Raw genomic sequence first — 21216 nt, 5'->3', positions numbered from 1 at the left:
TCATTTTAAACATCTGTAAATCCAAGGAATCTGTGTTTGTTACACTATTTTCATTGCATTTAAACAAATTAGTATGTAATATGTAGTATCCCAGTCAGCCCCTGCTGTGAGTTGATTTAACCCAAAAAGCTGGGTTGAAACTACCCAAGACTCTAAAAATAACCCCCCAAAATTACCCAAATGCCTCAACCCAAGATAGAAATAATAACCCCATGTTTTTTGGAGTGTATATATAATTTTATACTTGCTATGGTCATTTATCAGATTTCTGTATGGAATGTATCATATCCTTATTTTGTATATTATTTTCAAGTGTGAACTCAAAAAGTGGGGTGTCTGTAAAGAGGTTAAAGAACATTTTGTTTTGGGCCAACCCCCCAAAAAACCTTAAAAAAATAAAATAAAAATAAAAAATACATCCTCGTGTGTAACATTTCAGTAATCTAAAAAACCTCGTTTCTCTACAAAGAATATTTTGTTTAATTAATTATAATTTTTTTAAACAATATTAGTTGTAGTTGAGCAAAGCTAAATTTGTGCCGGATCCGGCACCTCATTTTTCTATTTCCCCACCATAACTGCTCTTCTCCTCCGCCCGCGACTCACTCTCCAACCCTCTTCACTTTCGTCCGTGACACCCCTCCGCCATCCTACGCCCCACCCCAAACCCCCCCAAAGCCACCACCCCCCCTCACCCGGCTCTGCACTTTCATCCGCGTCATCACCAACTTCACTCTTCATTCTTGTGTAACATGCCGGATTAGTCTGCCGATCTGTTCCGGGATCTCGCAATTTACAAATTAAGCACTGGTTGTAGGAACTTTTTTTTGAGGGGAACTAAATTTGCTTCTACTTCTGAGTTGGGTTCAATCCAACAACTGTCAGTGATGCAACAGGGTGTTGATTGGGTTAATGTGTGCTAGATGAAACACTGCTTTTGTATTTTACAAGTGTTTGGAGGAATGTTTTCATAGTTCTCAGAACTATTGGTGGACTTATCTAAATTGTAACATGTTCACACCACAGGGACTGGGAACAGTTTTAGTTATACTGTAGGAATGCATTTTGTGAGAACTAAATAAGCTCCTACTTCTGAGTAGGGTCTGTTCTAGCATAATAGGAACTACAGGTGATGAAAGTCTACATTGAGTAGGCAAATGTGTGCCATGTGAAACACTGGCATAGTATTTTAAATTAATAGAAGTCATGCTGATACTAATGCTACCTGTCACCTTTGTTTGTTTACCTTTGTAAAACTTTAGTGTCCTAGTTCTCACTCTTTGTTTTTATACTTTGCAAATTTACCAGGAAATGTTTTGTTGGGCTACCTGAACTGGTGGCTAGTTCTGATAACTACCCTACTAAATATGTAGTGGCTTGATGTAATGAGCTTACAGGTATATGTGTAGAGTAGTATACAACAGATGTCAATGTGGCTAAACTAAACAGAATCAAGGACTGGTTCTAACTTTTGCTTCTGAATTGCAAGTGTGAAATGTTGCTTAATTTAGGATTAAAATGTTTGTGAAAGTGTGAAAGCCTCTTTAGTGTGTACTAATATCCAAGTTGTTGTTCCAAAAAGTCTTAGAAATAGCATAACTTGGCACTACAGTACAGTAAACGTCAGCCCCGCAGACGATGCTAATGATTTAGCATCAAATGTGCAGATGGCTAAGTGGTTACACATTAATAGTGTGAGGGCTTGGTGGGGCAGCACACTTTGACTCTGAACCACTCAGAGTTCAAAGAGCAGGAGCATCGCAGATCAGCTTACAGTTGAGTAAAAACATGATTCCACAGCAGAAGAACAAGAGTTCATGATTGTGACCCCCAAGGGCTGTTTTTCTCGTTTACTTCTCAAATGACAGTAGTTAATGTTGTTTGCAGCTTTGACTTGAGCAGTATTTTCAACTGTTTTCTGCAGTCTTTTGTAACTCTTCATAATAACTTTTGTTAGGAAGCATGAGAAGATCAATAGTTCATGGAAATGAATGTATACTGTGTATGGAATGTGCTCCGGTATTTTACAAAACACCGTTTACAGCTTAAAGAGAAAACTTATGCTTATGAAAACTGTGTTTTGCTGGGCTATAAACCAAACTTTTTAAAAACAGATTTCAAAGTGCAAGTTTTTCAAATCTGTACTTTTTTGTCGACAATAAATGCGATATTGCACTGTAAAACCCAATAAGTTAAGGTAACTTGAAGCATTTATGTTCAAAAACTAATCCTAATAAGTACTGTGAACTTAATCCATTTGAGTAGAGGAAGCAATTTTAGTAAAACCCAATAAATGTAGAGAACTCAAACCAACTGAGTACTGTAAAACCTAATAAGTAAAGGCAACTCAAACCATTTGAGGAAACCGATTGCTAAAAATCATTTGAGTTCAAAAACTAATCTATATGAGTACTGTGAACTTACATTTTGAGTTAACTACAGGTAAAGTCATAATTATTAACCCCCCTGAATTATTAGCCCCTTCTGTTTATTTTTTCTTCCAATTTCTGTTTAATAGAGGGGTGATTTTTTTTCAAGACATTTCTACACATAATAGTTTTAATAACTATTATAATAACTATATAATAACTAATTTCTAATAACTGATTTATTTTATCTTTGCCATGATGACAGTGAATAATATTTTACTAGATATTTTTCAAGACACTTCTATACAGGTTAAAGGGACTTTTAAAGGCTTAACTAGGTTAATTAGCTTAACTAGGCAGGTTTGGGTAATTAGGCAAGTTATTGTGTAACGATGGTTTGTTCTGTAGACTATCGAAAAAATATTGCTTAAAGGGGCTAATAATTTTGACCTTGGAATGTAAAAAAAATAAAAAAATTAAAACCGCTTTAATTCTAGCCTAAATAAAACAAATAAGACTTTCTCCAGAAGAAAAATATTATCAGACATACTGTGAAAACTTCCTTGCTCTGTTCAACATCATTTGGCAAATATTTAAAGCAGAAAAAAAAATCAAAGGAGGTTTAATAATTCTGATTTCAACTGTAAACATGTCAATTGATAAAGTTGACGGTTGGGTTTTACGGTGTGTGAAAATTGTGACATTATGCGCATGCATTCTGTGTTCAGTTTAAGCCCTGCGTTTAAAACCGCATACTTCCCTACCATATAATGAGAATAAAGATAAGAAAACAAATTTTTTTGATAAGTTGTATCCAGTGTTCTTGCATGGATTTTGTTTTGATTTTAGAGGTTTGTGTAAGTAGTTTTAATCAACCAGTTTTAAAAACATTGCTGCATGTGTTCGTCTTCATTATCGTCTTGCAAACATATGACTTAAAATAGTGATAAAAACAACTCAAGCTAAAATACATAAATAAATAAATTATTAAATAAATTCGATCAAACTGCTGCAACATAAACATTTATTTCAAATGCATTTGATTATCATTATTAAAAGAAATTGAAAAATCGTCTTTTGTGACAACCACACTGTAAAAGAAATTCTGGTTGTCTTACATTTTTAAGCTGAAACAAATGAACCTTATGAGTCTGAACTTATGTTAAACTGACTTTAAACACGTAACTTATTAAACTAAGTTCATCATGTTCTAACTTCATTTTATTTTACAATTACCTAAACATATATGCTGTCAGGACTAATTGGTCATGTCATCTGTTTACAGTGCCGTCTCAGGAAGCAAAATAATCGATTTTAACACTTTCATTGTAAATTAAAATATTTTAGGTAAAATCTAATTTAATAATGTGTGTTAACATAAAGGAGAGTTGTTATAAAATAGTACAGATTTATTCATCTGAAATTCTAAAAATAAGGTCATTGAACATTTTATTTTATAACACGATTAAAAATAGCCAACAGTACTGTAATTTTTTTTTACGGTGCAAAGGAATTATCACCCTTTATTATTATTATTATTATTATTATTATTATTATTATTATTATTATTATTATCATCATTATTATTTAAGTAAAACGACTAATATTAAAACAGATGTTCCTATATGATCTAATAGTATGTTTTTTTTTTCTCCACTTGGGAATCTGCATTTGTCATATTACTGTTATGCGTTATTCTTATCGTTTTGTACACACTTATTGTTTAGCAACAGTGTTCGTGCCTGTTGCAAAGTGGCTTCTTTTCCGGTGCAGATTTGATCGCTTTCTGCTGTTCTGCAGGTGCGTCAGTTTTTAATCTGCCCAGTAGGTGGGACTTGATGCTCGGAGCTTGAACCTCTCTCTCTCTCTCTCTCTCTCTCTCTCTCTCTCTCTCTCTCTCTCTCTCTCTCTCTCTCTCTCTCCACTGCGCTCTGACGCTTTAGTCTTCAAGCCGGAGCTCCAACAACCTGGAACTGCGCGACAAACAGCACCGAGGAGAGGGGAAAGCTTTTACAATGCAGCCCGTAGAGGAGGACAGCCTGGGAGCGTTGATTTTTGAGCCCTTTCTACATTGACGGAGTATTTCCCCGTTTTCCTGGGGACGTTATTGCGATCTCATTGATCTGACATACCTTCACTCTCATCCACTCGCGCGCGCGCTCTCGCATCTGCGTACGGATTGCAACCCGGAGCGCTCTCGACACCGCGTTCCCGCTAAACACTATAACCGAGCACCTGGAGACATGGATTTATTCTCCATCCCGCCTCGCGTTTGCTTGTGGAGGATCCTGTTTCTCCTCAGCATCTTCCAAGATTATATGAGCTCCATGCTGGACTGCCCGCCGACCTGCACTTGTTCTACCACGGACATCTTTTGCAATAAGTCTTACCAAGGGAATTTCTTTCCCCTCCTGGCACTACAGGACACCGTGAGCGACGGGAATACCACCAACAGCCTCCCGGACCTGTTTGAGAACATCTCCACCATGTAAGTCAAGCGCACAAGTGTCCATCACATGTTGAGTCCATGTGTGCATCGAGATCAACTCTCAGCCTCCCACTCACTCCAGGCTTTGTGTCGGTGTGTGGGATGATTAGAAGCGCCTTATTGACGGGCACGAGCTTAAAATCATCTTCAATTGCTGTAGGAAGATGATTATGGAGTAACATTGTAATTAAGCGAATGTAAAGTCAAGAAATCATACAATTAATGACAACATTTGAGTTTAAATGCGTCTGGGATTTTGCTTTCTTTCTTTCTAAGGCTTCTTCACAGAGAGGAGTCTTTATTGAAGCTGCTTTGTATTCAAGACAGGGATCCTAATAGGAATTTTGTCACATTCGTGATCTTCGTCAAAGGTGCATTGTGCTAAGAAAGAAGGGGTGAAGGGGGTAAAGAGCTTTGCACGAGTTTGAAAAAAGTGCTTTGAGGTTTTAAAGTCTGGGTTGATGCTCAAATGCATGGCGAGTTGAAATATTAGAGGTGTAATAGTGATATAATGGTGTTTTAGGACAGATAAGAGAGCTGCGGCCCTCAGATGATTGGATGAATTGATTAATAACACCTCAAGCTGTTTGGCATTAGTTTTGCCATATTAACATTCAAAGGTTTTCCTCAAATGGACCATTTTATGTTTTCATTATGTAATATCAATAATTTAAGGCTTCCAAATGAGTGAAAAGCTAGTCTCGCAGTGTTCCTGTTGAATTATTTCAGTGCCAATGCTGGATAAAAGAGTGCTTTTTGCTGGAACAAACATTTAGTTCATGATTGATTCTTTGTTTGGGATTGCCTATACTAAGATGACACTTTGTAATATCTAGATTTCCTCTCTGGAAGGCGAAGCGGATAATAGTATCAGCTCAACAGGGAGATGTTTTTACAGCCCTGTTTCCAGTCACTTTGTAAGGCCACTAGAGGGGATAGTGGTAACCTTTTCCAGCATTGATACTGAAAAGCCAGAGTTCACAGATCCCCGCATGCATCTAAAGTCCAGTTTATTTGAGGGGTAGTTGTTTTGCTTTTGAGATTTAATGTATTTTTAGTGCAGCATCTGTAGAGATTTCAGCACCACCGATGTTGGACAGCTCCTGCAACTCACCCACAATGCTGGTTATTCATTGCATATTTCAACGTGTTTACTTATTTGACAAACTTCTAGTCTTTACTAATGGAAATCTGAAAATGGAGATTTCTAATATGGGGTACTTTGGGAACACGATTGAGAGGTTTCCTGAAAAAGAGGCCTACATTTTTTTTTTAAGTTGGCATTCCCTGACGAGTCATCAACCCACTTCTATTGTATTCACTCGACCTTGACCAATTTACAAATGATGGTGGTTCTCCTTCAGGCCAACTCGCTTTAATGTTGCTATTAGAGCTAAAGTGAGGTGAAGCTGAAATCTTTGGGAATTTCGAGGCCGTTTAGAGGAGATCGGGGGCGTGTTGTCACGTGGGTGATTGGAGTCAAAAGAAACATTACAGTTTGCATATAAATTTGTGAGCAATTCCATTTTAATTAAAGCCAATCTTAAATTACATTTTTAACTATTATTTTTTTAAATTCTAATGATTTCTTTACTAATTCTATGTTTTCGTGAATCAAAATCTGAGTTTTATTTTTGGTTTATAGATTTGTCTATTTGTTTATTTGTGTTATTTATCTAGGTATCAGATTGAGAAATGTGGCTTAAACTAGTATTGGAAAAATTATAATAGATTCAATTTCAATAAGTATTAAAAAAAAGTATTAGTTCTGTCTGATGTTGATAAATTTTATTTCATTAACAAAATATTTTCACTATTATCAGATTATTATTGATGTTTATTTTCCGATTATTACCTACTTATATTTATTTTATATTTAAAATGGTTAATAATAATGTTTATTTTTCTAATATTACTTATCTATATTTACTTTAGGTCAGAGAAACAAACACATTTTTATTTTATTTATTTAAAACGGTTAATGTTTATTTTTCTATTATTGCTTATTTATATTTACTTTATGTCAGAGAAGCAAAAATATTTTTATTTATTTATTTAAAACAGATAAAATGTTTATTTTTTCTATTATTACTTATTTATGTTTACTTTAAATCAGAGAAACAAACACATTTTTGTTTATTTAGTTATTTAAAACAGTTAAATTGTTTATTTTTTTATTATTACTCATTAATATTTACTTTAGGTCAGAGAAACAAACACAGTTATGTATTTTTTTAATTTTTTTATTTATTTATTAATTTAAAATCTTTAATAATAATGTTTATTGTCCTATTATTACTTATTTATATTTACTTTAAGTTAGAGAAACAAACACACTTTTATTTATGTATTTATTTATTTAAAACAGTTAATAATAATGTTTATTTTTTAATTATTACTTATTTATATTTACTTTAGGACAGAGAAACCAAAACAGTTATTCAATTATTATATTTATTTCAAATGGTATTGTTGTCTTTTAAAATATCTTTTGTTGGATTGCAGAGACACTATATACTGTATTTATATACTCTGTTATATTCATAAAATCTTTACATCACTGCAAAACATTACAATTCGAAATGTTTTTAAAAAGTATATAAAATATTTATAAACTTTAATGTATTGCTTTTGTCTTGATGGCAAATCGTTTTTCCAGCATGTGATCTTTTTATATATATATATGCTTAAGGAACCACACTGTAAAAAAAAATATGACAAAAAGTCAAGAAAACAAATAATTCTATGTTGCTTTATCTTATTTTATGTAGCTAATCAGGTTTCTACTCATTTTCATGAGTAGTTATACAAAGTTATACAAAGTTTAACTTAATATTTTTAATCAATTTGATTAAATTAAATTTGATTGAGTTGAGATGACAAGATCTTGATTGAGCTAAAAAATGTAAGGCAGCTAAAAACTTTTTTTTTACAGTGCATTTTTTTATTTTTTATTTTTTTATGAGTATTGAAATAATTTTTAGAACATTTTGAATCAGTTTTAAACTGCAAGCTTATCACATTGTTGCTGATTAAAAGTACACTGTAAAAAATGCCGGGTTTCACACAATCCCTTCAGGTAGTCACAACGCAAATCATTTAAGTTCATTTAATAATTTACAAATTTAAGTGGATTGAACATTAAACAATGAATTTGTCCCCAAAAAAACCTTAAAGATTGTGTTGTTTCAACTCATTTTAAAGAAGTAGTTTAAACAAGCAGCAAAAGTCATTTTTGAGTCTATTAATAGTCTTTTCTATAGACAAATCTTGTTTTCTATTAAAAAAAAGTTGTGGCTGTTAGAAATACATGTGACAACTAGTCCTAGTCTCTTCTACATAGTGAAAAGTGCTTACAGCCATGAATTGTTGCAATGGAGAAAATCCAGGACAGAAATGATTTAATTATATGCAAACAATAAAGGGTTTCCTGCATACTGGGACTGCAGCTTAAACACAAGTTAATTTGGTTTTGTTGTGCGGGCGTCGTGTATTACAAGGCCCCTTTTATTTACCGCTCACTAATCAAATGTGTACTGTATTATTAAGCATCTGTTGTTTGGAATATTACCGTTTCTGAAATTTACAGCGGCCATAAATGCGTTTCTGTACATTTAAGTGTGGCTTATTTAACCACTAGAAAGCACATTAAAAACAGAATCATGGAGAGAAAGGTACACAAAATAGCATCACAATTATCACTACAACTCACAAAGATACAGTAAAACTAGTAAGTAATCATATTTATTTGCCTAATTGGTGTTTGAAGTTGATGTTTTTGCAGTTTGCTTTTGAGATAAATCTAAAGTAGAGATTTAAGCCACGTGTGCAGTTGTTTTTACAGTGTTTCATTTCTTCTTCTGAGCTTTGTTGTATTCTTCTGTTTTGTTGTGCATCAGAGTAATCAAGTACCCTTAGTGTTGCTCATTTGTTTCCATCAAGCCTATCCATTACGCTAATTGTCTTTTTTGTACTCTCAATAATGGTATTTCTGTATTAGCAGTGCTATTCTTTTATTTCGCTAATGGAATGTCATAATGCGTGGACAGAATATAAACGCTATACCAGGTCCCTCTTGTTTAACTCTTTACGTCGTATCAAAATTGCTTTAAGTCATTTGAAAAGCATACACAATTCTGTAGTTTGTCATGTTTTCTGGTAAGATTAATGTTATTTAATCTTTAATGTTATTTAATGTTATTTAAGCACTATAATGAAAAGGATTTCTTTTATAATGCAGAATTTTCATGTGTATTAAGAATAAGGTATGTGTGGGTTTGTTGAACTTATAAGGTTCATGTCTTAGATTAAATCTAAGTGAATAATAATAATAATAATAATAATAATAATAATAATAATAATAATAATAATAATAATAATAATAATAACAATAATTTATAATAATAATAATAATTTATAATAATATTATTAATAAATAATAATAATAATAATAATAATAATAATAATTAATATTATTATTATGTAACTTATTATAGACTGCATTGCATCTGTATTATTGTTATTAAATAAGTTGCTTTTGTTTTTATGAAAGTTTTGTATGAAATAAAACAATTTAATTTTATAAAATTTGATTAATTTATTTTTCATTTACTATATATATATATATATATATATATATATATATATATATATATATATATATATTGTGTTATTGTAATATATATGTATTATATAATAAGTAATTAAAACTATTATGTTTAGAAATGTGTTGAAAAAAATCTGCTCTCCATTAAACACGGGAAATTTGGGGAAAAAACAGGGGCTAATAATTCAGGGGGGCTAATAATTCTGACTTCAACTGTAATATCTATATCTATCTATCTATCTATCTATCTATCTATCTATATATATATATATATATATATATATATATATATATATATATATATATATATATATATATATATATATATATATATATATATATGAATGGTATGTATATTAAGGGTGTGACAACATGCTTACTCCACGAGATGAGACACACGTACAGTACATACAAGAAAAAAAAGTTACATTTGTGAATTTTTTTCATGTCAATTATACTATTGATATATTTTTTGTATAAAATGTATTATTTGCATAAAATGTATTATTATTATTATTATTTTAGTTTTTATTAGTTTTTTTTATAACCTTACTATTATTAAGATCACTTGTGTTAGCTTTATTGACTGTATTTTTATTCATTTTTATGCAGTCAGTGTAGCATCAAATATAAATATTTTTAATATATTTACTTATTGATCTGCTTTCCTACCTACATACAAGCCTATACTAACCCTAACCCTTACCTATCAGTTAAAGTGTTGTATACTGCTTCCGTTTTCCTCTTTCTATTCCGTCGCAATTTCATTTTTTCCTCCTCATGAGCTGAGTTTTATTAAGCATTCAGCGTGTGTGTTGTTTGTAATGGAACAGGGAATTTATTGGCCACCAGTGCTAAAAAAACAAAACAAAAAAAACAAGTCGCTTATACACTATTGTTGATCATCCATTCATCCAGTCTCCTTTCGGCATCCCAAGGGTCTCTGTGTCTATAGACTGCCGTCTGAAAGCCTAATTTCATGTGTGATTAAAAAAAGAGTGGATTAGCAACAGTTTCAGATAGTCCTGCTCCCCCTGAAAATCTAAATGGAGCTACATTTGCAAAGATCTCCAAAGCTCAATTACACCAAAGCCTTTCAGAAAGCGTTTTTTTTCCCCAAGTAAAGCAGCCGTTGCAAATCGGCACCTATAAAAGCCATCAGCAATGTCACGTACCTGCTTGATAGATGGAAAAGGGATGAAGAAAAAAAAAATAGGCCATTCATTGAAGAACATTTTAATGGAAATTCAAACTGTGTCGACTGTATACTGATGTGTTGTGCTCGTCGCTGTGTGTTAGAAAGATGGTTTCTTTCGTTTTACTTCACCCGCCTGCTTGATTGCTGCTTTCAGGTAATCAAACAATAGCTTCGGGGCACAAATGGATCTATAATTACACTCCTTATGTGACGATCAAACTTCTTTCTTGAGCAGGAACCAGGAAGAGAGAGTTTGTTGCCTTTTAACAAGGCAAAATGTTGACTGAGCTTTCAAAAGTCGTTGGAAGGGATATTTCACCCCTAAATGAAAATTTACTTACTATTTACTCACCCTAAAGTGATTCCTTTATGGATTTAGTTATTTTTAGGGTTGAACACAAAAGAAGATATTTTGAAGAATGTTAGAACGCTGCAAACATTCTAGAGCAGAAAAAACAAATACCATGTAAGTCAATGGTCACCGTTTTCCAATATTTTCAGAAAATCTACTTTTGTGTCAGAAAAAAGATACTCAAACTTGTTTTTGACATGTGAAGGGTGAATAAACGTTGACAGAGCTTCAAATTTTGGGTGAACTATCTCTTTTAATCTCCCTTCCCTCCATTTTGATGCTTGGTTTGAACTTCAGCAGATTGTTGTAACCATGTCTATGCGCCTAAATGCATTTAGTTGCTGACATATGATTGGTTTATGAGATGCAGTGACCTATTGCTGGCACTCTTATTAATATCATATGAGCAATGTATGCTTTAAGTATATTTCCATTGATATTTTACATTTTTTAGTACACCTGGGTGACTTGGAACATATTTTTTTATCAAACTATGACCTCCTGTTTCATGGGGGTATAAATATGAGGTAACACAAAGGCCAAACTTACTCAATCATTCATCACATTGGGTTAAACCAAAGAACAGAGTGGGGATTTGCAGAAAAAGGTTAGTTCAGCCAAAACTGAAAGTATTTCATCACTCACTCATCCTTCACTTGTTCCGAACCTGTTTGAGTTTCTTTCTTCTGTTGAACATACAAGAAGAAACAGTTAATTATTGACTTTCTTAAAGGGTCACAGAACACCAAAACACATTTTTTGAGATCTTGACAGTCATATATGTGTCCCACACTGCTTGAAAACACTATTAGGACACATAAATAATAATAAAAAAAAGTTATTGCAAGCAAATTCGTTTTGAAAAGAAATTTTGAAGCTACATCACGGCCATGAGATCCTTGTGGGAATTCCAGCGTGTAAACAGGATGTCTGTACCGGCGAGTACAACTTGATGTCTTTGATATTAATCATTAATTCAAAAGATAGTCTTGGTTTAAACCAATCAGTGCGCTCTATTGGGAATGAGGTGCAACTTTATTAATGTGCATGATAGCTGCGAAGACTGTTTTTACCTGTTACAGTGTTCAGACAGCAGGGAGACGCCAACAGTTGCCAACTGTAATTAAAACAACTGGAAGAGGAAAGTTTGGATACATGGGTCGTCAGTGTTGTGTTTATAAATGTGCTGCAACAAAGTTTTTGTTTTCAATTTCCCACGATGAAAGCGCAGCTGGAATCACTTGTGGGTTACAGTGGTCTGCTAACACGCGACAAAAATACGTTTGTAAGGAGCATTTTTTACCCGAGAGCTTTTCGCATCTGCAAATGGAGAAATCCGGATTTGACACTCGTCTCCATTTTTAAAAAAAAAAGACGTGGTTTCAGTTTGTGTTGATTGTCCTGTTTCTACAGATTTGGTAAGTGTGTGATCAGTGTTCTTTGTTCATGTTTATTCAAATGGAAAAGTTAGTATCAGCAGTACTCTTTCAGTTTTTAAAGACATACCTTAGTCAAAATGATTTAGTTTCTATATATTTACAGTATGTTAATATCACTACAATATTATGGGCTAAAACATCCGCTGTAATTGCTGCTCTTTAAATGTAAACATGTAAACACCACAGTCAAACGTGTAGGATTTTCGCCGTATTTTGTGACAGGATAGTCTATTGACCTTATTCTCTGTGGACGAGCGGGCGCTGCCATTTGAATCTTTTTGGCACGAGACTTCCGGTCTCATTCACTTCCATTCATTTTTAGACATTAAAAACTGCTCGTTTCGCTGTTTGATGTTGCAAACTGATATTTCCTTGTTATATTATTCTACTTGGTCTGTATAGTCATGCAAACATTTGTTTGTAGAGCAAGTAGTTTGACCGTTTTTTGCCGTTTATTATTCCTTGTCATTTCTCCCATAGGCAACTGAAACGGAAGTTCTAAAACAATCGCGAAAACAGGCGCACTTCCGCATTTTAGAATAAGGTCAATACACACACGGCTTTCTGACGCTAGCTACCAAGTACATCTAAGTTACAGCGAAATGCAGAGTTTTTTTTTTCTCCATTATGGCGTGCGTTATCATGCATTCCATTAAAACTACACTCTTCCGGCAGTTTCTCGATCCAATATCTCGTTTGTCACAGGGGCATGCATAAAATGTAATTAAATGAAAGTGAAAGTACCAAACTGCAGTTAAAGTTGACAAATCCATAATTTGGCAAATAATGCATTTCATGGCTCTTTAATGTTTGATTTTGCTACATGGAGGTCACTGGTTGCAGGTTTTTCAACATTATTCAAAATCTTCTTTTGTGTTGAGCAGAGTAAAGATACTCATAAACGTTTAAAACCACTTGAGGGAAAGTAAATAGTGTAAATTTTCATGTTTGAGTGAACTATTCCTTCACAAAATATGTGTATTAGCAGTAAAAAAAAATAAAAAAACACACACTGAAAATATATACTTCCATCATCAGGTTTTCGATAATTAAGAAATTTCAGTTTGCTCATATTTACAGATGGTGTCAGGGATGTAATTTAAGGCCACTGTTCTTGTGTGAACCTTTATACAATAGATCATTCTGATTCTTGTTTCTGATTGGTTGAGGCCTTTCCAGCTCTGTAATAATCTACCAGTATCACCACTGTAACCTCTTTACCTGTATGTGTCATGTTGTCACAATACTCAATACTCAGTAAAAATAAAATAAAAAATAAAAATAATACAGTACCAGGTTTTTTTTTTAAAGTTGTATCTCGGTTAAGATTGATAATTGGATATCGCAGCCTGTTTATCAACAGAAAATGCAGTCAAACATACATTACATGGAAGAAGTTGCACTGTTCAACTAAAATGCTCAGATGTAGGCTACTCTTTGCTAAGCCCTAACACTGATGCAATTCTCTTTTTGTAAGATGATTTACCGGGAACCAATATGAAGTACAAACTCTTCCTAAATAATAAAAAAATAATTAAAATAAATCTAAAAATCCTAAATAAAACATCAACAAATGATCATCGCTTCTGTATCCTATTGAGAAAACCCCTCACTGGCTGTGATGTATATCTCTATAGTGGTTAAACAAGAAATATAATTGTTTTAGGGTTTATTTAACAGCAAAATCTGGCCTCTGTCATCTGTTATTTGTTCAGGAGCAAATAGATTTGACTGAGTTTAACAGATTTATTTGTTTAACTTTACATCATTTGGCATTATAATTCTGAAGAAATGCATCTTAGATCAAGGTCTTGTTTTTGTCACAAATAAGACATTGCAATACTCATGATGCATTGTGTTGTTTTTTAAACTGGCAATGTTGGCATTTGACTCTCTATAGTTTTTTTTCTTCTTATTTTACACACCTGTGCCCTAAAACTCTTGTATAAATACAATATCGCACATGTGTCCATGTTATATGGCTCTGTATCAACACTCTGAGAGCTAGATACAGTCAAACCAAAATGTATTTTGCAACCTTCAACATTTCTCACACTAACACAGTTTGTTCGCTGTTGTTTAGAAATTGGTTATAAAATATGACAAGAACTTGCGTTTAAACTGTCAGAACAAATCCCTCTTGATAATGTCAGACAACTTTGACAGTAAGGCACATTATGCAAGAACTATTCAGACAGTTTGTTGTATGGCAATATTTACACCACTATCAATAAGTTGGTTCACCCTTATCCTCAGTGACAGCCTAGTCTCTGCTGTCAAGCAGCTTCATGAAAACCTGAACCTCAATATTTTCCCAGATTCCCTGCACAGCTTCTTTAGTTGGGTTTAGTTCACTGTACGATGATTTCTCGGGTATAACGCTACAGTTTGCTTTATTTTTCTATTCTCACTTGCATTTATGACCTATATTGTCCTGCATTAGCTAGTGTAAACATGTCTGAATACCTTTTTCTTAGACTAAGTTAATGTAGTGCCATGTTGCGAGAGTTCCATCACATCAGCAGTCAAGAGATACCTTAACACGGATAATTCTTCTGGAATCTACCAATGCCTCTGGTTGGTAAACACAATAAAATATAGTTCATTTTGGCTATATTTAACAGCAATATCAGGTCTCCTTACCATTTAAACTTCTTCTGGTATCTACCCCTGGCTCTAGTGTACCTATAGTTTGTAAACACAAAATGTAATTCATTTAGGCTATAATCACCAGCAATATCTGTTCCCTGTAATATGTTAACCATACCATGGATACCTCTTCCGGAATCTACCTCTGGCTCTGGTGTATCTATCTAATGTATAGTTGGTAAACGCGACATATAATTCAATTTGGCTGTATTTAACAGCAATTTCTGGTCTTAGTCAAATGTTAACCTTATTACGGATGCTACTTTTGGAATTTACCTCTTTCTCTGGTGTATCTATAGTTGTTCAACATTTGTTCAACATGAAATATAATTTATTTTAGCTATATTTAACAGCTATATCTGGTCTTAGTCATATGTTAACCTTACCCATCTATAGTTGATAAACAGGAAATATAGTTAATTTTGGCTTTATCCAGTAATATCTGTTCTCAGTCATATGTTAACCACGGATACTTCTTATGGAATCCCCTTCTGTCTCTGGTGTTTGTATTTACAGTTGATAAATTAAATATGATTATTTTTGGCTATATTTAACAACAATATCTGGTCCCAGTCATATGTTAACCACGGATACTTCTTCTGGATTCTACCTCTGACTCTGGTGTATGTGTCTGTTGTTGGTAATAGGCTTGGGCGGTATCCAAATTTTGATATCATCAAACCTCCTCCCTATTTTACCTCGGTATCCGGTATTATCGTGCATAATAAAAAAAATTATGACTCAGACAATTAAGGCTCAGACAGCGTCACCAAACTGTTGGCTTGTGCCTAAACCATTTAGAAACTGAATACCGTATATGGGATTTTAGGTTGGCGGTCACCTGTTTGTCTTGTTCGTTTTGGAGATCTGCATTGGACACTCTCATTAGCATGCACGCACAGAGAGAAAGAGACAGAGAGAGATACAACACCAAGAAATGCATAGCACAATGCTCTCTCTCTCTCTCTCTCTCTCTCTCTCTCTCTCTCTCTCTCGCTGTCCCTGAGCGCCTGCTCCCTTTCAAATTACACCAGAGTTACCGTATATATTTATATATATTTATTATTTAATACTTGTCTCCTATTTAAGTGCATTGTTTTTTTATGACGGTATAACGGTATTGAAACTGACACTGCTGCTATTTTTAGATCCCGGTGTATACCATATTACCGTATTACCGCCCAAGCCTAGTTGGTAAACATGAAATATAATTCATTTTGGATGTATTTAACAGCAATATCTGGTCTTAGTCATATGTTAACCTAACCATGGATACCTCTTCTGGAATCTACAGTCTCCAGTATTTTTTTTTTTTAAACTGAAGGTATTACTTACTATCTGATGCGATTGGAGCCACAGCATCAGTTGTTTTAGTTTCACTATCTTTGACTCCTAAGGCGTCTTTTGTGCTGGCAGGTGTATTTATGTGCAAGGCCAGCTAATTTCAGCACAGCCTGTCTGGCTGCGGCTGCTGGAAACCATGTTAGAAGCTGTGAAATCATCCATGGCATATGTTGTACTATAGGAGAAGCTGGTAGAGGTGAAGCGGGTTATTATTATCCGAGGTAGTGCGGTAGGATCCCATTTGCATCAGCTCTTTTATTTATTTATTAGTTTTATTTCGGTCGGTCTCATGCCCTGGATGTAAAACCCCTGTGGGAAAGGTCATGAGGATTGGGACGGTATGGAAATGCTTGCTCTGGGCTTTGAGAAATGCATAGAATATTCATGGGGTTTGTGGATGTTGTGTGAAACATGTCGGAGTAATCAGGCCCCAACTCTTTCCGTGCGGATGTGATATGGGAAGTGATATAAAAGTTTGCTTTTTTGAGATATGATTGCTGATTATATTTTTAATATTCCCAATGACAGATTAATATCTGTTTGGAGTCTCATAGATGGACCATTGGTAACATGATTGTTATTTTTCATGTTCAATATCATATGATTATTTTATTTTATTTTAAAGTCTAACTTTTTTGTCAGTCTGTCTATCATAATATTTTATTTTTTATTTATTTGTTTTATTTAAAGTCTAACTTTTATGTTAGTATCTCTGTCTGTCTGTCTATCATAATAATTTATTTAATTAATTAATTAATTTATTTTAAAGCTAACTTATGTAAGTATCTCTCAGTCAGTCTGTCTGTCTATCATAACAATTTAATTTAATTTAATTTAATTTAATTTAATTTAATTTAATTTAATTTAATTTAATTTAATTTAATTTAATTTAATTTAATTTAATTTAATTTAAAAGCCCAACTTTTATGTAAGTATCCCTCTGTCAAGCTGTCTGTTATCATAAATATTTTTATTTTATTTTATTTTATTTTATTTTATTTTATTTTATTTTATTTTATTTTATTTTATTTTATTTTATTTTATTTTATTTTATTTTATTTTGTTTTATTTTAAAGCCTAACTTTTATTTTAAAAAAGTGTCTGTCTATCTGTCTGTCTGTGTATCATAAAAATAATTAATAACTGGTGGGTTATCTTCAATTTAAATAACTTTTTTATTATTTATTTATTTTGTTGATATTGATATGAATTCAATTTAAACAAATAATTTTTATAAATTAATTTAATTTATTTATTTAATACATTTTTCAGTTTTAAAAACAAAATATTTAATTTATTTTTAATAAACATTCCATTTCAATATTATTTTGTGTATTTATTCATAAAAGTTTAAGTTATCCATTTTCAAAGCATTTCATTCGCGTAACTGCAGCACATTCTGGCACTTTAAATATAGGGCTGTCTCAAGCATAAATATTTTACATTCTAAATTAAAATATTTATAGATATATTAAAAAAATAATAAACAGATGAGAGTGAGAGGGTGAAGGACAACCATCAAATGATTTAGAAATCAGCTCTCTAATTTCTCCCATCCTAATTACCTGAAGCTCATTTTGTAGCGTTTAACAACTAGAGACCAAACTACTTTAAAGAAGCAGGTAAAATCCAATAACATCTGCCTCATTTCTTCCTTCACTTTAGTTTCGGTAATTGTTAGCTCCGTCTTCTTTGCAGGAAAATCAAACCAACCTCATGCATTAAAAACAAAACAGCTTCTGTTTGAAAAAACGGGCGGTTAGCTTAAAGGCCTTTTTAATGACGAAAAAAGGAGCTCGTTTGCTAGTCTGAAGTTTAAGAAAAGTCCTTGTTTTATTTAGTTCCTATTTGTTTACAGAAGCACAGGTGCAATCTGTCAGTTTTGGGGGAGCCTCAGGTGTGGGATCAAAAGAAGAAGAAAAAAAAAAACAACAACACCTGTGTTTTTAGAAATAGTCTTGTTGATGTTTTTTTTAACCTAGAAAACTCCAGTGGTGTAAAATCCACTACATTTATAAACCCTTTGTGAACTTTTCTTTGATGATAATAAAACAAACATGTTTTTTTATCATGATTATTAAGTTCTAGCAATACAATTATCTAATAACAATAAAAATGTTAATAAATAATAATAATAATAATAATAAGAAGAAGAATTAAAAAAGAATAATAATAAACGTTCTTTTTTTGTAACAGCAGTGTAAAATAATTATATTATTAGTATTCTGAAAAGTAAGTTTAATAAAGGTATTTGTATAATAATGATAGTAATAATAATACTTTATAATAGTAGTATTAATAATAAAAAAAAATAATAATAATATAGTATTTGTAATATATTTATTTATTAGTAGCAGCAGTATAATAAAAAATTGATGTTAGTTGCATTAAAGAGTTAAAAATGTTTGTAGCAATAAAGATATTTGTTTAATAGTAGTAGTAGTAGTAGTAGTAATATTAATAGCAGTACTTGAAATGAATAGTTAATTAGTAGTTTATATTAACTATATTATTATTATTATTATTATTATTATTATTATTATTATTATTATTATTATTATTATTATTATGACTATTAATATTATGTTGTTGTTGTTGTTGTTGTTATTGTTGTTGACATATAAAATAGCCAGCAGTGTAGTGTCTGCTTGTTTTATAAGTTCTTATGACCTCTTCTTTGACCTTGAGAGCTCAAAAAGCTTTTTGTTTTATCCATTAATGTACAATATTAGTGACATAAGCTTATGCATGAATGAACATGTCATGCACATTATCAATAATATTTCAGACACAGCAGCATGTTAATAACCTACGAAGTCAGCTCTGGCTTTGGCTAATGTATTATTTGTATAATAATAGTATTTGTATAATAATAGTAATAATAATAATAATAATAATAATAATAATAATAATAATAATAATAATAATAATAATAGTAGTAGTAGTGGTAATAATAATAATAATAATAATAATAATAATAATAATAACAATGTTGTTTATTAATAACAGCTGTATAAAATAATATTAATATTATTGCAAAAATTGTTTGTTTATTATTATTATTATTATTATTATTATTATTATTATTATTATTATTATTATTATTATACATGTGTAAGTTATTTGATAGTTTGTTTGTTCATTAATTAATTTGTCAATTTATTTAGTCATTTATATACAATTTTATACAACATATTAATTTGAACATTCATTTAAGTAACACTAGTATACTATAATTATTGATAAAATTAGTATTATATTCGTACAATACAAATAGTAATTAGGTAATTACAAAGGTAATTTTACTATACTGCTCAGTACATAATTGCTACATAACAACCATAATAATAATCATAATATATTGTTAATCATATTAATAATAATAATAATAATAATAATAATAATAATAATACATGCATAAATTATTTATTTGTTAATTAATTTTTGTATTAATCAATATAATAATTCAGTTTTTATTTATTCATATTTTTTGCAATTTATTCAAACAACATTATCATGATATAATTAATAATTAAATTAATAATATTATACAATTATAATTAGTGTTTAAATAATTAGGGTTTAAATAATAGTAGTAATACATTTATTTTTACTGCTACTACTACTACTACTAATAATAATTATAATAATAATAATAATAATAATAATAAGCAGTACACATAGTAATTAGTAAATAATAATAATAATTATAATCATCATCATCATCCTCATCAACATCATCATCATCATCATCATCATTATTATTATTATTATCATAAAGCCCTTTGGATGGCCTTTTCTTTGACCTTGAGAACTCAACAAGCTTTTATGTTTGTCATTATGTTATGATATTAGTGACGCAAGCACACGCATGAATGCACATGTCATGTACATTATCAATAATATTTCAGACACCGGAGCCTTTTAATAACCCACTAAAACAGCCTGAAGAATGCAAAAGCTCTCACTAATGTGCAAAACATTGATTTCAGCGTGAACAGACCCTAGTACAGTAATGACCAGCGTCCATCTCCATGACCCCTGTTGCTCATAATGTGTCCTTTATGATAACCATAATGACAGAAAGATCAATAAATAACAGCATATCCCAGAAAAACATGATGTTGCGGACGCAGACATGAACATGTGACTCATTTGAGGTCACGTTAATGTGTTTGTTTGCATTTTTCCATTTAATGTCATATTGAGTGCCTGCGTTCAGTCATAAATAATGTTAAATTAGGGCAACGTTTGATATTGATTTGAGATTCTTTCTGTAACTTTAAAATAGGCAGATTTTTTTTTTTTCTGATATGGGGTTGATTGAGTTCAGAGATGGAAATCTGCTGTGTAAGACACGTGATGATAGTGCTGGACTGCTGTAAATAATAATATTTTTCCCCACAGAAATAATAATAATAATAATAATAATAATAATAATAGTAATAATAGGTGAGGCAGTGGCGCAGTAGGTAGTGCTGTCACCTCACAGCAAGAAGGTCGCTGGTTCGAACCTCGACTCAGTTGGCGTTTCTGTGTGGAGTTTGCATGTTCTCCCTGCCTTCACGTGGGTTTCCTTCGGGTGCTCCGGTTTCCCCCAAAGTCGAAAGACATGCAGTACAGGTGAATTAGGTAGGCTAAATTGTCCATAGTGCGTGTGTGTGAATGTGTGTGTGGATGTTTCCCAGAGATGGGTTGCGGCTGGAAGGGCATCCACTGCATAAAAACTTTCTGGATAAGTTGGCGGTTCATTCCGCTGTGGCGACCCCGG

General features: G+C 32.0%; 1 protein-coding gene across 13 annotated transcripts in view; it reads left to right on the top strand.

Annotated features, from left to right (window-relative positions):
- Positions 1 to 21216, top strand: part of ntrk3a (neurotrophic tyrosine kinase, receptor, type 3a) — a 441806-nt gene that overhangs the window by 40943 nt on the left and 379647 nt on the right. For 2 of the 13 annotated variants that reach the window (XM_087311045.1, XM_087311048.1), the window contains exon 1: positions 4311 to 4857. The exons of 10 other annotated variants lie outside the window; for them this stretch is intronic. In XM_087311045.1, coding sequence (XP_087167171.1) covers positions 4613 to 4857 — 245 coding nt within the window. In that variant the 5' untranslated portion in view covers positions 4311 to 4612. Of the gene's footprint in view, positions 1 to 4310; positions 4858 to 21216 lie in introns of those variants that run through there. One more of the 13 variants, NM_001256664.2, reaches the window with a different exon arrangement.

Source organism: Danio rerio, chromosome 25 (assembly GCF_052040795.2).
Source record: "Danio rerio strain M-AB ecotype USA chromosome 25, GRCz13ab, whole genome shotgun sequence".
Classification (NCBI taxonomy): Eukaryota; Metazoa; Chordata; class Actinopteri; order Cypriniformes; family Danionidae; genus Danio; species Danio rerio.
This window is presented reverse-complemented; position numbering and strand designations above follow the sequence as displayed.